Here is a 17,853-nt window from a genome sequence, read left to right as displayed (position 1 = left end):
CGATTTGCTTGGGACCAATAGGCTAGTCAAATCGTTAGTTTCCACCGGTTGCCTTAACTAAGTTGGCGGTGCCGGAAGTTCAGGAGCGTAAATCTGGTTCCGTGGAGGAACCCTCACCAGAATTACGGGGAGGGGGTAGCGCGCACCGCGGAGCACTATCGATACACCTTGCGACGTGCGCAACCTGCGAAACGCATGTAACCTTGAATCCAAATGTCAGTGAGGGACCGAGCAGAAAGGAATCGAAGGTGAGTGCGAGGGGGGCGACTCTATCTACGATGAAGGAAAAATTGTTTTTTGCTGTGGTTAGCTGCGCGCTGGCTGAGTAGATAGTGAGAAGATTTATGACGATTCTGAAAATTTCTTGCAAAAAGATGAAGTACGATGCAAATATATGCGAGAAATTAAAGAAGATTTTTCGAAGATTGATTAGCTAGTGTGAGATTTGTTGAGCACCTAGAATTGAAATTTAGATGTGTCGTCCCCCTCGGGTGAATGAGTGTGTGAGAATGGACGGAGTACGATATCCAAAACATAAACAAACTGAGGAAAATAGTTATCAATAAATTTGTATGGCAAAAGCGCGTTGCAACAAAGTTATTGATATTGTGTGTGGCAGGATAATTTCTCAAAATGGGATTATACCATCTGCTTTCTGTTTATGGCCGTACGACTGCGCCCATTGATTTAACACACGGCGGCTATTTATCCAGGATTCGCTCCTCAAGCCGCTGTCATAAAATACTATCTAAGTTACACACCTGTGTATAATTCTTATGGGCGGGATAGCATCGCACTTATGAGCGGCGCGTTTTGACCGTCACCAAATGAGAATTTAACATAAGCGCGACAATGACTATTTTCCTCAGTTTGTTTATCTTTTGGTTTTCCTACTATATCCATTCTCACACACTCACTCACCTTCGATTCCTTTCTGCTCGGTCCAGCCCTGTGGCAGGCGCGTAGGCTACATGTTATACCCGTTATACCGTGACAGCGGGCCCAGCACAGCAAAATAAACGATTTGAGCCCGAGACATGCTGTCTACTGTCAAACGCTGCTGTTGATATAGACCTTGTCACTGGCCTGGCTCGGTCCCTCACTGACATTTGGAATCAAGGTCACATGCATTTCGCAGGTTCCGCACGTCGCAAGGTGTATCGATAGTGCTCGGTGGTGCGCACAGGAGTAAAGAGTTACAGAGTCGCCGTCAACTCCAATGCGTTCATACATATCATTCCGCACTCTTCTATCCTATAGCGTCATTTTAATCATACGTCCTATCTCCCTTACTTCGCGTCCTGTGCTTTGGTCGTTTCGTAGATGTACAGCTTTCCCCGCGTACGACTGAGTTCTAGAATGCGTTTCCGACTGAGTTCTACCCACCGCTTTATCTCGGTGGGTTTTCAACCAAGCGCTCTGATTTTCTGCGAGTGACTATAGTTCTCCATTGGCACTATTCACATGCAAAAATCAGACCAACTGGTTGGAAAAAAAAGCGGTGGGTGCAACTCAGTGGGTAACGCGTTCTTCGGGGGATAGCTGTACTTGGATTTTCATAACACGAACCGCATTCGTGTATTCGGAGCATTCCGAAATCATGTTCGATCACTCTTACGAATATCTGTCATTTTGTTATTTCATGAACATCGACTTTTAGTGCTGCCAAATGCATTTTGCTGACATCAAACTAATTAACGGTAAATTTATGTTTATTTCATTATTACCTTATCATATATACTACATAAAGGTCTTCAGGGAAACCTAGAGATCTTTTGGGCTGAGCTAATAGGTTCCGGGAGGCCCAGCATTTTTGGGAGGTTTAAAGATCTGTAAATGTTAGTTGCCGAAAATTTAGGGTAGCTTTTGGAAAAAAAAACAAACATCAGAAACAAAAAAATAAACTCTGGAAATTTCAGTAAAGCCCAGAAAACATCTGAAAAGTTTAGAAATTTCTGAAATATTTTGAGAATTTTGTAGAAGTCCAAAGATTTTCTGAAAAAGTTTAAAGATCTTTAGGACAGTTCCATTTATTTAAGAGCACTACCAAGAACATAAGGTGAATTAGACCAACAGCAAGAACATCATAGAAGACCAAAGAAGCTCAAGGCAGTTCAATTAACTTCAAGAAAAGGACCTTTCTTAGTATCATTGTTATGAATAATCGGATGTTATGACCAGTTTCGTTCAATAATTGCAGGAATTTTTAAGAAACTATTATGGAATTATATAATGTTGCTAGAATTTCAAGAATGTTCCAATAATTCCAGCAAAATTACGAGCTCTCGGGGAACTTCTATGAATATAAAAAAAAAATGCTGGATCGTTCGAGAACTTTTTGGATATTCTTCACGTACGTCGAAATAAATTCAAAAAAGTTAAGAGAAATTAATGAAAATTCCATGAGCTTCGAGGAAGATTCAAAATCTTCAGGGAAATAACGGGAACGGGAAGGGCCAAGTCAAAGAACTTCAAAGCAATTCAATTAACTTCAAGTAAATTTAGGGAACTTTTAAAATGTTCTGCGAAGTTCAGTAAAGTCTAGAGAAGTGTATTGAAGTTCAGAGATCTTAGAGGCAGTACTAATAACTTTTGCTCTGAAAATTTCAGAAAGTGCATGCTTTCGGTGAAGTTTATTAGTGAATTAGTTATTTGGTTTCGTCTCAAGTAAAAGTGCTGAATACAGTTTTATCATCGCCAACGTTTCGAGAGATCTTCATAAGGGCTAGTTTTAGTTTCATATCCTAAGTTTTTTGTACTGAACGAAGGGGGTTTCACTCAAGTTGTTCTACATTTATCGAGCATTATCAAAGTAACCCCAAATCAACATAATGATGTTTGGTCACAGGACTAAACAAATAGTGCAGGCCTGGGTACTGCGGACTCACTCAATGTGCTTGTCACTTGGGAGCCAGTCAGAACTGTCAAACGGGAGCCAAACATTCAGAAGCAACAAACTCAGTTACTGTTCTTACCTCTCGTCAAGCATTGCAATCTCATAAAAATGATTCATACTTTTTCATAACACATTCTTAATTGTAAGCTCAAAGACAAAAACCAACAGGCTCAATGATGAAAGTATAAAAACCAGCATAGTTTTTATGATTCAGCTGAGTTTTCAATTGCAGTAAAACATACTTTGGCGAAACATGGTTGTAAACAAACTTTGATAGAGTCATGGGGCCTCGAGCACTCCTGGCTCAGAGCTTTTGGCGGGAATCAACTCAGAAAGAACAAAACAATTTTAAACTTGAACAAATTTTCAAGCAGTTTTCCATTGGCTTGCAAAATGGAATCGATTTACTCCGCAGTACTCAGGTGCAAGCAGGCCCCAAAAATCATCGATCGTCGGCCTGTGGATGTGATATTTTAGAAATAGTTTGCATCTTGACTTTCCTCCGTTCGTTAGCACCGATTAAGGGTCACACATGGTTTGTAGTTTTGTATCGTTTAGATTAAGTGTTCATTTTTAGTTTAAAGCAATAAATGTAGTTTGTGTAGTTCGTGTTTTTTTTTTGTTAAATAGAGCATTTTAATTAAAAGTGATTGTTAAGCAAGAATTCCCCACCAAATGTTATGGATTACCATCCCATCGAAGGAGTCAATTATCCGGTTCCCCTACAGTATCAGCAACCGGTGAAAACTAACGATTTTAAATTGCTTCACTACTTGACTAGCCTATTGGTCCCAAGCAAATCGATTAACGTACCCCATTCTAGTTGAATTTCTTGTACTACACTAGGTTTGTTTTGCTTCGCTTTGAAAGTTTGACAGGGTTTGTTGATTATCCTATGTTTCGAGGGGTGCATCGATAAGTTAGCCAAAAAGTTGAGAAAGTTTCTTCGGTACCTTCTGGTTTTAGAGTTACCTCTATGGTATCAGTGCGCAAAAATGTATTACACTTTGGATTTTGACATCTTCTTACGTCATTTGCATGTTTTTCAGTGTCTTCCCAGACTAGAATCAGTCGTTTACTCAACTATTGGATAAAATTAGAATGTTCCTCCTATTTTACATTTCAGAAGTCTTTCTTTGCCTCGGTATTTCCCGGAAAACTGGATTCAGCTTCATTCATGAGTTGTCCCAGGCGCTAAAACTTCCACTTCCAGGCGAAATTTCTTTCCCATTTACAGACAACCAAAACCACATCATCCATTTAAAGATGGCACTGAGGCGGATTTAAATTTCAACAAATTTTTATTTCCCCAGCAGGGAGCTCACAATATCAAAAGTTTAAAAACTATCTCCGCAGACCATCGCCGTCCCAAAAGCAGGAAACTCGTGTTCAACCAGATGTAATTAACTCCATTGGGACTCAGTTAAAACTGCGATGGCACAAAACTTTTCCAATCTCTTTTTTTTATCCCTACACCGACCGGATGACTGACTAACTGTCCCGCTTCCACTTGGCTGGTACAAAATTTTCAACTAATTTCAGGTCCTAGTTCTACATTCCATCAAACAGACCACAAGAATCAGGCCAGTTCAAACCTTTTCCTGTTAAACAATACCCGCCGTTTGAGGATGGAGAATGCCTCAAATTTATTTTAGAACACATGTGTTCGGAATTTAAATGCGTGGCTGTGGGCGCCTCAGCTCGGTCTGGTTGTCATTAGCATCGCACCATCGGATGTTTTAGTTTCCCCCAAATGCTCGTTCTGCTTCAACCGACGACATCCAGGCAGGAATTGCCCGAAGGGAATCCCATTCATCACCCATAATGTGGCAGATTGAGGTTTTTGGGAAACCAGGCCGCAACGGTGCACATCACCGCGGAATGATTCCCAGTGTAGAAATCCAGATTTCCCCGGAAAATTGATTGAATTTCAGACATTTTACAATTTCCAAAAATAGCAAACCATCTGGTGGAATAAATTTCAGTGGAACGCTTAAATTCAATTCAACCCTGCCCTGTTGGTTGCTTGCTTGTATTTGCATGCCAACTTGGTTGGTCCCTCGGGGGCTTGTTCCGGTTGAATTCGGCGGCAGGAAATTCTGAACGCTGCAACTCAGCTCTGTGTCAACAACATGTCATGAAATCGGTAATCCTTTCCCCCTCGGAGACCTTGGGGCAAGATTTGCAACCGCTGCTTTTCAGCGCAAAATAGCAACACTGCAGAGGAAACACATGTTCCCAGTTGCGAAGATGTGGCTTCGCTGGAAATTGTGCCAGAAACGGAAGTAACAACCGGGGTGAAATTGTGAACGTTCTACATTCGGCTGGGGAAATTGTTGCTTGCAATCAGCGCAGCTTCGGATGTTGGACGACGGCAATCTTCCATCGGGCCTCAAGGGGGGAAATTATTGAAACTGGAATAGAAGTTGTATTTCAGCATACATTGTAGTGATCCGTGTTTGGATCATTTGGTTTGAATTAGTACAAGTCTAGTTAGAGTTACTTATTTTAATTGGTACACTGGAGTCGCTTTTTACGCGGGTGATATGTCCCGCGTAAAAAAAAACCGCGTAAAAAAAACCGCGTAAATTCCGGAATCCGCGTAAAAAAAACCACGTAAATTCCGAAATCCGCGTAAAAAAAACCGCGTAAAAAAAAACCGTGTAAGAAAAAACCGCGTAAAAAGCGACTCCAGTGTATTTTATTGAAACTTGTAATAGATTCAAATGTTTAGATATGTGCTAAGCGTTCAAAGTTTCTGATTCAAATGTTTGGATCTTCCTAAGAAGCTGATCCAAAGAGCAGTTCTACACCAAATGATGAATCGGATAAAGCCAAAAGCCAACCTTCTCAGATTTGTATGAATCTTTTCATAATTGTTTCTTATGGACAATGATTCACAATTTTGCTAAAATTCGACCATTTTGGATCTTGTAAAATTTTCAAAATGGTGTCTCAAAAAATTATAGCACGGAAACGGAGTTTCTGTTCGAAATGACGTTTGCGACAAAATTGTAGATGATTCCGACGATGTTTTCTGCTACAACCGACTGAGGTCGCTCCAGAAATAGTTTTGACAGAGGCTCCAGATGACTTCAACGGAAATTCCAGACTATTTCGAGGGAGATTTCAGACGATTTCAACGGAAAATCCAGACTATTTCGACGGAGATTTCAGACGATTTCGACGGTGTTTCCTGACACGACCGACGGAGGTCGTTCTAGAAATAGTTTTACAGAGGCACCAGACGACTTCAACGGAAATTCTAGGCAATTTCGGTGGAAATTTCAGACGATATCAACGGAAAATCCAGACTATTTTGACGGATATTCCAGACGATTTTGACGGTGTTTCCTGAAACGACCGACGGAGGTCGTTCCAGAAATAGTTTTTACAGATGCTCCAGATGACTTCAACGGAAATTCCAGACTATTTCGAGGGAGATTTCAGACGATTTCAACGGAAAATCCAGACTATTTCGACGGAGATTTCAGACGATTTCGACGGTGTTTCCTGACACGACCGACGGAGGTCGTTCTAGAAATAGTTTTACAGAGGCACCAGACGACTTCAACGGAAATTCTAGGCAATTTCGGTGGAAATTTCAGACGATATCAACGGAAAATCCAGACTATTTTGACGGATATTCCAGACGATTTTGACGGTGTTTCCTGAAACGACCGACGGAGGTCGTTCCAGAAATAGTTTTTACAGATGCTCCAGATGACTTCAACGGAAATTCCAGACTATTTCGAGGGAGATTTCAGACGATTTCAACGGAAAATCCAGACTATTTCGACGGAGATTTCAGACGATTTCGACGGTGTTTCCTGACACGACCGACGGAGGTCGTTCTAGAAATAGTTTTACAGAGGCACCAGACGACTTCAACGGAAATTCTAGGCAATTTCGGTGGAAATTTCAGACGATATCAACGGAAAATCCAGACTATTTTGACGGATATTCCAGACGATTTTGACGGTGTTTCCTGAAACGACCGACGGAGGTCGTTCCAGAAATAGTTTTTACAGATGCTCCAGACGACTTCAACGGAAATTCCAGACGATTTCAACGGAAAATCCAGACTATTTCGACGGAGATTCCAGACGATTTCGATGGTGTTTCCTGAAACGACCGACGGAGGTCGTTCCAGAAATAGTTTTTACAGAGGCTCCAGACGACTTCAACGGAAATTCCATGCGATTTCGATGGAAATTTCAGACGATTTAAACGAAAAATCCAGACTATTTCGACGGAGATTCCAGACTTTTTTGACGGTGTTTCCTGACACGACTGACGGAGGTCGTTCCAGAAATAATTTTGACAGAGGCTCCAGACGACTTCAACGGAAATTCCAGACGATTTCGACAGAAATTTCAGACGATTTCAACGGAAAATCCAGACTATTTCGACGGAGATTCCAGACGATTTCGACGGTGTTTCCTGACATGACTCACTGATGTCGTTCGAAAATTAGTTTTGACAGAGGCTCCAGACGACTTCAACGGAAATTCCAAACGATTTCGATGGAAATTTCAGACGATTTCAACGGAAAATCCAGACTATTTCGACGGAGATTCCAGACGATTCCGACGGTGTTTCCTGCCGCAACCGACTGGGGTCGCTCCAGAAATAGTTTTTACAGAGGCTCCAGATGATGGAAATTCCAGACGATTTCGATGGAAATTTCAGACAATTTCAACGGAAAATCCAGACTATTTCGACGGAGATTCCAGACGATTTCGACGGTGTTTTCTGCCACGACCGACTGATGGAAATTCCAGACGATTTCGATGGAAATTTCAGACAATTTCAACGGAAAATCCAGACTATTTCGACAGAGATTCCAGACGATTTCGACGGTGTTTTCTGCCACGACCGACTGAGGTCGCTCCAGAAATAGTTTTTACAGTGGCTCCAGATGACTTCAACGGAAATTCCAGACGATTTCGATGGAAATTTCAGACGATTTCATCGGAAAATTCAGACCATTTCGACGTAGATTCCAGACGATTCCGACTGTGTTTCCTGCCACGACCGACTGAGGTCGCTCCAGAAATAGTTTTGACAGAGGCTCCAGACGACTTCAACGGAAATTCCAGACGATTTCGAGGGAGATTTCAGACGATTTCAACGGAAAATCCAGACTATTTCGACGGAGATTCCAGACGATTTCGACGGTGTTTCCTGCCACGACCGACTGAGGTCGCTCCAAAAATAGTTTTTTACAGAGGCTCCAGACGTCTTCAACGGAAATTCCAAACGATTTCGATGGAAATTTCAGACGATTTCAACGGAAAATCCAGACTATTTCGACGAAGATTCCAGACGATTTCGACGGTGTTTCCTGACACGACCGACGGAAGTCGTTCCAGAAAAAGATTTGACAGACGCTCCAGACGACTTCAACGGACATTCCAGACAATTTCAATGGAAATTCCAGACTGTTTCAACGGGAAATTCCAGAAAATTGCTACAAAATATCCAAGAGATTGCGCCGGAGATTCCAGACGAGGTTAACGGAAATTCCAGACGATTTCGATCCTGAAAATTGTAACGGAAACTCCAGATGATTTCGGCAAAGTTTCCTAACATTTCTAAAGGAGGTCGTTTCAGACTGAGTTTTGACAGATGTTTCAAACGATTTTGACGAAGATTGCAAACGATTTCAATGGAATTTCTGCACTATTTCGACGGAAATGACTGAAAATTGCAACGTAAATTGCAGTCAATTACGATGGAGATTCCTGACAAGATTAATTAAAATTCCAGATGGAGTTTCCTGACACTTCCGACGGAGGTCGTTCTGAACAAAATTTGGACAGAGAATCCAGATTACGTCTTCGGAAATTTCAGATAATTTCAACTGGAAATTCCTGGAAAATGCAACGCACATTCTAGACGATTTCGACGAAGATTGAAGACGAGATTAACCGAAATTTCAGACGATTCCAAGTGATTTCGGTGGAGATTCCTGACACTTCCGAAAAAGGTTGTTCCAGGCAGAGTTTTGAAATAGATTCCAGACGATTTCAACGCAAATTCCTAAAAATTTTAACGTGAATTACAGCTGATTTCGATGGAGATTCCAGTCGGCAAAGTTTCGTAAAATTTCTGACGGTGGTCGTTCTAAACAGAATTTTGACAGCAATTCCAGATTACTTCGATGGACATTTCAGATGATTTCAATGGAAATTTCAGACAATTTCGACGGAAATTCCTGAAAATTGCATCGAACGTACCATGCGATTTTGACGGAGATCAACTAAAAATTCCAGACGATTTCAACAAAGATTCCAGACGATTTTGATGGGGACTCCTGACTCTTTCAACGGACGCCATTCCAGACGAGATTATCGGATTTCGACAGAGTTTTCTGACATTCCCAGTGGAGGTCATTCCAGACAGAGTTTTGACATAGTTAAATCCAGCTGATTTCGATGGAGATTCCAGGTGAGATTATCGGAAATTTCTGACGATTTCGGCAGAGTTTCCTGACATTTCTGACGGAATTCGTTCTACATAGAATTTTGACAGAAATTCCAGATTACTGCGACGGACATGTCAGATTATTTCAATCGAAATTCCAGACAGTTTCGACGGAAATTCCTGAAAATTGCATCGTACATTCCATGCGGTTTTAATGGAGATTCCAGGCGATATTAACTAAAATTCCAGACGATTTCAACGAAGATTGCAGACGAGAATTTTGATGGAGATTCCTGACTCTTCCAAAGGACGTCATTCCAGACAGAGTTTTGACAAGGATTCCAGACGATTTCGACGGAGATTCCAGGTGAGATTATTGGAAATTTCTGACAATTTTGGCAGAGTTTCCTGACATTTTCAATCGAGGACATTTCAGACAGAGTTTTGGCAAGGATTTCAAACGATTTCAACGCAAATTCCTGAAAATTGCATCATAAATTCTATGCAATTTTGACGGAGATTCCAGACGAGTTTAACTAAAATTCCAGACGATTTCAACGAAGATTCCAGACGATTTTGACGGGGATTGCGGACTCTTCCAACAAACGTCATTCCAGACAGAGTTTTGACAGGGATTCCAGACGATTTCAATGGAGATTCCAGGTAAGATTTTCGGAAATTTCTGACAATTTTGGCAGAGTTTTCTGACATTTCCAATGGAGGAAATTCCAGACAGAGTTTTGGCAGCGATTCCAAACTATTTCGACGGAAATTCCTGAAAATTGCATCGTAAATTCCATGCGATTTTGACGGAGATTCCAGACGAGATCAACTAAAATTTCAGACGACTTCAACGAAGATTCCAGACGATTTTGACGAGAATTCCTGACTCTTCCAACAAACGTTATTCCAGACAGAGTTTTAACAGGGATTCCAAACGATTTCGATGGAGATTCCAGGTGAGATTATCGGAAATTTCTGACTATTTCAGCAGAGTTTTCAGACATTTCCAATGGAGGACATTCCAGACAGAGTTTTGGCAGAGATTCCAATCGATTTCAACGGAAACTCCTGAAAATTGCATCGTACATTTCATGCGATTTTGATGGAGATTCCAGACGAGATTAACTAAAATTCCAGACGATTTCAACAAAGATTCCAGATGATTTTGACGGGAATTGCTGACTCTTCCAACGGACGTCATTCCAGACAGAGTTTTGACAGGGATTCCAGACGATTTCGATGGAGATTCCAGGTGAGATTATCGGAAATTTCTGATGATTTCGGCAAAGTTTTCAGACATTTCCAATGGAGGACAATCCAGACAGAGTTTTGGCAGAGATTCCAAACTATTTCAACGGAAATTCCTGAAAATTGCATCGTAAATTCCAGACGATTTTGACGATGAATCAAGACGAGAATTACGGAAATTCCAGACGATTTTGATGGAGTTTCTTGACACTTCCAACGGAGTTCGTTCTGACCAGAGTTTTGACAGAGATTCCAGTTTATTTCAATGGGCATTCCAGACGATTTCAACGCAAAGTCCAGACTATTTCGACGGAAATTCCTAAAAATTTCAACGTTAATTCCAGACGATTTCAACAGAGGTTCCACTTAGATAAACGAAATTTGCAGACAATTTCAAAGTAGTTTCCAGCAACTTCCAACGGAGGTTGTTCCATACAAAATTTTGACAATGATTCCAGATGATTTTGATGGACATTCCAGATGATTTCATCTGAAATTCCAGACTATTTTGATGGAAACTTCGGACAAAGACATTTTCAGACGATTTCGACGGAGATTTCAGACCAGATTAACGTACATTTCAGATGATTCGACAGAGTTTCCTGACATTTCCAGCGGAGGTCGTTCCAGACAAAGTTTTGACAGAGATTCCAGACGATTTTGACGGACATTTCAGACGATTTAAATAGAAATTCCATAATACTTCAACGGAAATTCCTAAAAATTTCAATGTAAATTCCAGACAAATTTGATTCCAGATGAGATTAACGGAAATTCCAGAAAACTTTAACGTACATTCAGATGATTTTGACGAAAATTCCTGACGAGATTAACTGAAATTCCAGACGATCTCGGCGGATATTCTAGGTAGTTTCGGCGAAGATTCCTGACACTTCCGACGGAGGTCATTCAGACAGAGTTTTGACAGAGATTCCAGGCGATTTCGGCAGACATTCCAAACGATTACAACACTAATTCCAGCCGATTTCGATAAAAATTCCTTAAAATTCCAGACGATTTCGACACAGTTTCCTGACATTTCTAACGGAAGTAGTTCCAGACATAGTTTGGACAGAAATTTCAAACGATTTCGCCGGCAATTACTGAAAGTTGAAACGGAAATTTCTAACAATTTCGATGTAGATTCCTGACAAGATTAATGGAATTTCCAGATGATTTCTTCGGAGTTTCGTGACACTTCCGATGGAGGTCACTCCAGGCAGAGTTTTGACAGATTGCAGACGATTTCGACGGAAATTCCAGACTATTTCGACGGAAATTACTGAAAATTGCATCGTAAATTCTAGACGATTTTGACGCAGATTCCACCCAAGTAACATTTCAAGTTTTATAGTGGTTTTACAGCATGCCACAAATTTAAATCATGGTCTACAGAACCCTCATGAACCCAAAATTGTTACTTGGGCAATCGGGATTAACGGAATTTCTACACGATTTCGACAGAGTTTCCTGACATTTTCACCGGAATTCGTTCCAATCAGAATTTTGTTAGAGAATCAAAATTACTTTGGCGGACATTCCAGATAATTTAAAAGAAAAATCCAAACTATTTCGACGGAAAGTCTTGAAAATTGCAGCGTACATTCCAGACGAATTTGACGGATATTTCACAAAATATTAACTGAAACTCCGGACAATTTCGACCGATGTTCCTGACACTTCCGACGGAGGTCATTCCAGACGATTTTGACGAAAATTCCAGACGATTTCGACGGAGATTCCAAACGATTTCGACGCAACGTGAATTTCGATGAATATTCAAAACGAGATTATCGGAAATTACAGATGATTTCGACAGAGTTTCCCGACATTTCCAACGGAGGTCGTTCCAGACAGAATTTTGACAGCGATTCCAATCGATTTCGGCGGACATTGCAGACAATTTCAACGGAAATTCTAGAATATCCCGACGAACATGATTGAAAATTTCATCGTAAATCGCAGACCATTTCGATTGAGGTGCCTGACGAGATTAGCGGAAATTCGAAGCGATTTCAATGGATTTTCCTGGCAGTTCCGACAGAGGTCGTTACAAACAGAGTTTTGTAGAGATTCCAGATGGTTGCAACGGAAATTCCAGATGATTTCGACAGAGTTTCCTGACATTTCCAACGGATGTCGTTCTAGACAGAGTTTTGACAGAGATTCCAGACGATTTCGACATTCCAGATGATTTCATCGAAAAATCCAGACGATTTCAACGGAAATTCCTGCAAACTGCAACATAAAAGTAAGAAGATTTCAACGGCTGTTAACTTCTTCGAGATAATCTGAAATCGTATTCGTCAATGGCTGGAATCTCAATTTACAGCTCGGGAATCGTCTTTTGGATCGTCTGAAATCTCTGTTTAAAATGCTTGGAATCTCCGTCTAGAGTCTTTGTCTGTAACGTCTGGAATCACATTCGGGAACGCATGGAAGCTCCATCCGGAATCACGGTTGGGACCAATTCAAGGCTCCGGAGGATCGTCTGAAATTTCGAGTCAGGAACGTCTGAAATCATCTTTGGCCACGGCAGGGATCTCCGTCGAAAAAGTGTGGAATTTCACGTCAAGAACGCCTGAAGCAGCAACTTCGGAAACGCCTGGATACACCATCAATTTGGAAACTTCTGGAGTCTTGGGGCAGAATTTGGTATCATATTTGACAAGGGCAGGGACCTCCGTCGAAAACGTGTGGAATTCAGCGTCAGGAACGTCTGGAATAGACTGGCCTAAATTTATGTCGGAGATTGAACTTTTTCAAAGGGGGCCATCTTCAGAATTGTGCCTGAAGGTGAAAAAACTTCTTGCTGCAAGTTTTAGCATATTTGGTTGTACCACGAGCTAGCGCTTTTAGTTCAAAGTTTACATGGGTTTTTGGTCAAAATGTGTGAAAAAATGACAACTTAGAAGTTGAACCAAAAGCATCAAATCGTGGTACAGCCAAATGAGCTGAAACTTTTAGAGATTGGTTTTCTGTCTAGTCCAAAAGTATCTTCGGAAACATCTGGATTCATGAGCCTCCGTTGGGACGTCTGGATTCTTGCGCCTGGAACGCTTGAAACCATCATCAGTAACGGCTGGAATCTCCATCGAAAACATATGCAATCTTCGTTGGAAACGTCTCTGGCTAGAGTGTCTGAAATCATCTTCGGGAACGCCTTAAACCACCATCGAGAACGTTTGGAATCGTCTTCAGCAATAACTGGAATTTTGCGTCAGGAACATCTGTAATCATTTTCGGTTGAGACTTGCGTCGGAAACGCGTGGAACGTCTGGAATCATCTCCGGCATCAATTGGAATCACTTTGAAATGCCTGAAACCTCTGTATGAATCATTTTCGGTAACGGTAGGGATCTTCGTCCAAAACGTAAGGAATCTCTTATGGAACCACCCAGAATCATCTTCGGCAACGGTACCCAAGTAACATTTCTGGTTTTATGAGGGTTCTGTAGACAATGATTTAGACTTGTGAATGCTTTAAAACCTCGATAAAACTAGCAATGTTGCTTGGGTAGTAATCTTTGTTGAAAACGTGTGGAATTTCACGTCAGGAATGTCATGAGTCTCCGACTGGAGCATCTGGAATCACCTTCGGCAAGGTCCTGAATCATTTTTGAGAACGCCTGGAGCCTCTGTCGAGAAAGTCTGGAATCTTGCGTTAGGAAAGTATGGGCTCATCTTTGGTAACGGCTGGAATTTCCGTCGAAAACGTGTGGAATCTTTTACGAGGACATCCAGATCCTCCATCAAGAACTTCAGGAATTGTCTTCTGCAACCTTCGTCAAGTACGTCAGGAAATATCTGGAATCTCACGCCAGAAATGTTTCTGGAATTTCGCAACAGGAACATCAAGAGTGACTGGCGCATATGAAATCACCTCCGGCGTCGTCTTGAATCATGTTTGAAAACGCCTGGAGCCTCCGTCGAGAAAGTCTGGAATCTCGCATTAAGAACGTCTGGACTCATCTTAGGCAAAGGCTTGAATCTTTGTTAGAAACGTCTGACGCCGAATTTGCAGCGTCTGGAATTATCTTCGGGAACGTCTGGAATCTCCATTTTGACCGTCTGGAATCGTTTGGAATCTCACATCTGGAACCGCTAGAATCATCTTCGGCAACAGTAGGAATCTCCGTCGAAGAACATCAAGAATCCTTTGAACCTCTGGAACTTCCATCGAGAACTTCAGGAATCGTCTTCTGGAACGTTTGGAATCTTCGTTGGGAACATCTGGGATCTCTCATCTGGAATGTTTAAAATCATCTTCGGCAATGGTTGTAATCTTTGTTGAAAACGTGTGGAATTCCACGTCAGGAATGTCAATATTCTCCGACTGGAGTGTCTGAAATCATCCCCGAGAACATCTAGAATCATTTTTGAGAACGCCTGGAACATTCGTGGAGTAAGTCGGAAATCTCGCGTCAAGAATGTTTGGACACATCCTTGGCAACGGCTGGAATCTCCGTCTGATATCATCTTCGACAACATTTAGAATATCCGTCCAGAACGTCTGGAATCGGCTTCTGCGACGTTTGAACCTTCCTTTGGGAACATTTCGAATCTTGCGTCTGGAACTTGGCCTGGAATCATATTCAGCAACGGATGGAATCTCTATTGGAAATGTGTGGAGTCTCCGTCTGTAGCGTCTGGAATCATCTTCGGCAGTCATCTTTGGGAACTTCCGGAACCTATGTCAAAAACGTCAGAAATTGTCTTCGGGATCGTTTGGAACCTCACGCCTGGAATGTCTTGGGTCATCTTCTGCAAAGGATGGAATCTCCGACAAAAACGGGTGGAATATTAATTTGGAAACGTCCAGAATCTTCGTCGAAAACGTCAGGAATTGTCTTTGGGAACGTTTGAAATCTACTTTGGGAAAGTCGGAAATCATCCTTGACAGTGTTGGGAAAATATCAAAAAATCAAATCTCACCAATGCCCAAAATCACGCTTGATTTATGTAGACAAAATTCAACAAGTAAACAGCTGCGGTTGATAATTGCAAGCTGTAATGTCGCAGCTCTGGATATCAAGCTAACAATACTCACCAGCTGCAAATCTCACCAAACTGTGGTGAGATTGAGTTTCATGATTTTTGCTTTACACCCGAACGTAACCGAAACTTCCATAACGGCTGGCAGCAGTTACTTCGTATCTGCCATCGGTGAAGAGTAAAAAGAGAAGGCACACTATACATTCTCTTTCTAAGAAAACGAGGTGCAACGGAATCATTTTTGTGTCGAACCAACTCTCAGCTTGATTTTTGCACGTTGTGAATAGTCTCGCAATATCAAAGGAGCTTGTAAAATCAATATCAAGCATGACATTTTGATCCAATATCATGCGTGATATTGAGAGCGTATGAGAGCGGAAAAATATCATTTGATTGATGATTTTGCCAACACTGATCCTTGAAATCGCCTGGAACGAGAATGTCTTTAACCGATCTAGTGTTTGACAGAAAATAGATCAGATTATTCGTTAGAACTTGACTAATCCCTAAACTCGTTAAGTTATTTTGAAATAAAGCAGTCTAAATGTCAAGCAACTACGGACGGTCCTGGACCTGTCGCGAATGAATCATAAAGTCACCCCAGGTAGGCAATGAAGAATACAAAAATAAAATCAAAACCAACTTCTAAATCATTAACTTTCACCTGAAGTCGAGTGGTCTCCGGAGGCCATTTCCACGATTTAATAAGCCCTGCAGCGGCGTTCCTTTTCGCGGCAAGTAAGTGCAATTTCAAAGAGTCCTTCTTTTATAGTTGGAGTCTTGCTTCTCGTGGTCCCACTTTGGAATTAAAAGGCCATTTTATAGAGCAAAGGAGCAAAAGTGCACTCGTCGTCGTCGTCGTTTGAGTGGCGATGGATGGTTGGAAGTAATTGTGTGTAAAGCTTTCTCTCTTCAGCAAGGTTGATTATTGCTCCCGGGAGGGGGGCCAACGACGATTCATCCCAGCAGTAATTGCCTCCTCGAAGCAAATCCTGCTTGAGATCGTTCCGCCGGACGAAGGGCGGCGGGAAGGGGGGTGATAATTAAAATTATATTTATGAGATATGAGTGCCATTATGTTTATTGTTATTGCTCTTCTGCTACTTGCTCGAGGAGCGGGACAGGAGGACCAGTGGCTAATGAGCGAGATGAAGGGAACGGGAACCAGTTTTGTACGAACGGAAACGATCCAACTCTTGATTGTGTATCATTTCAATTTGCCAGTTTGAGTAATGCCGCCCTGTTGGAAATACGAGAGAAAGTTTGCATTGATATACTCACGTCGACTGTGATGCCGGAAACGGGAAAAGTCCTTGCCGGAGGTGATTCCTTCGGCACGAACCGGTAGAATTCCTCGGCCTCAAAGTACCACCGAACGGAGTATAGTGTTGCCTGAAACAAAGTGAATCAGGAAGAAGGATAAAGTTTCGCCGTTGGGATTCGTCCGCTTGTTCGGAGTGAGTTACCTTTTCCAGCTCGAATTGGCACGACAATGTGGCTGCATTTCCCATGATGACTGCATCCGGAACGAAGATTTTCAAATCCTTAAGGCTGAGCACTGAAACGAAAGAAGGAGAAGAAGAACTGTTAGTAAGGGAATCGTTTTCCATGAGGGATCAGAATGTTTTGATTAAGGAATTTTCCTAATGCCTTGGAGTGGAATTTGCGTCGGAAATTGCCAGCTTTTAAAATTATGATCCAAACTCCTCCGCAGAGCTCAAATGGCTAAACGGAATGAGTCGTAAAATTCCAACCCATTATATTGCAGTTAATGACGTGCTCCAGTTTGTAAAGCTCTCAACGGTTATTGATTTTGTCATTTAACACGGGTTAAGACTTGAGAGGTCTCACGGTGGGCGAGGAAATGTATTTCCTCACAAATGGTCCTAAAACCCACCGAACAGCTATATTGCATGGAGATGGAGAAGAAGCAGAAGAACGAGGCAGGTGGGTTGCCCTGAAGTTAGCTCTCGTTGATAACTAACATGGCAAACCATAAATTCAGTTTCGGCTGTGCTTCCACTAGGTAACCGAAATCACCTGGGGATGTTTGGTACGTACCTGTGGTAGGATATGGATTTTATACCCAGCTGTTAAAAATGCGATAAGCTAATGGCACCAGTTTTGAACTAGCTTCTATGGTGGAACTGCTCAGCATGGCGATTGTGTTAGACCTCACTCATCTCAGTTTTTGTATTTCCTATCAGGGCTGTGAAGTCGGATGAAAATCGATCGACTTCGACTCCGACTCCGACTCACAATGTATGGTACTTGGTGCAGGT

General features: G+C 41.8%; 1 protein-coding gene across 1 annotated transcript in view; it reads right to left on the bottom strand.

The window, feature by feature from the left end:
• The window catches only part of LOC135713942 (uncharacterized), a 62,228-nt gene extending 45,095 nt beyond the window's left edge, over positions 1 to 17,133 (bottom strand). The window contains exons 1-2 of the mRNA XM_065237160.1: positions 17,038 to 17,133; positions 16,853 to 16,963 (exon numbers count right to left, since the gene is read on the bottom strand). Of these exons, the coding sequence (XP_065093232.1) occupies positions 16,853 to 16,963; positions 17,038 to 17,082 (156 nt within the window). The 5' untranslated portion in view covers positions 17,083 to 17,133. The remainder of the gene's footprint in view (positions 1 to 16,852; positions 16,964 to 17,037) is intronic.
• Positions 17,134 to 17,853: the final 720 nt, after the last annotated feature.

The sequence above is a fragment of the Ochlerotatus camptorhynchus genome, unplaced genomic scaffold (assembly GCF_037179485.1).
Source record: "Ochlerotatus camptorhynchus isolate MF236.1 unplaced genomic scaffold, CSIRO-AGI_Acam_v1.1 ptg000596l, whole genome shotgun sequence".
NCBI classification, from domain to species: domain Eukaryota; kingdom Metazoa; phylum Arthropoda; class Insecta; order Diptera; family Culicidae; genus Ochlerotatus; species Ochlerotatus camptorhynchus.
The sequence above is the reverse complement of the archived record's forward strand: the minus strand, read 5'-3'. Positions and strand labels throughout refer to the sequence as shown.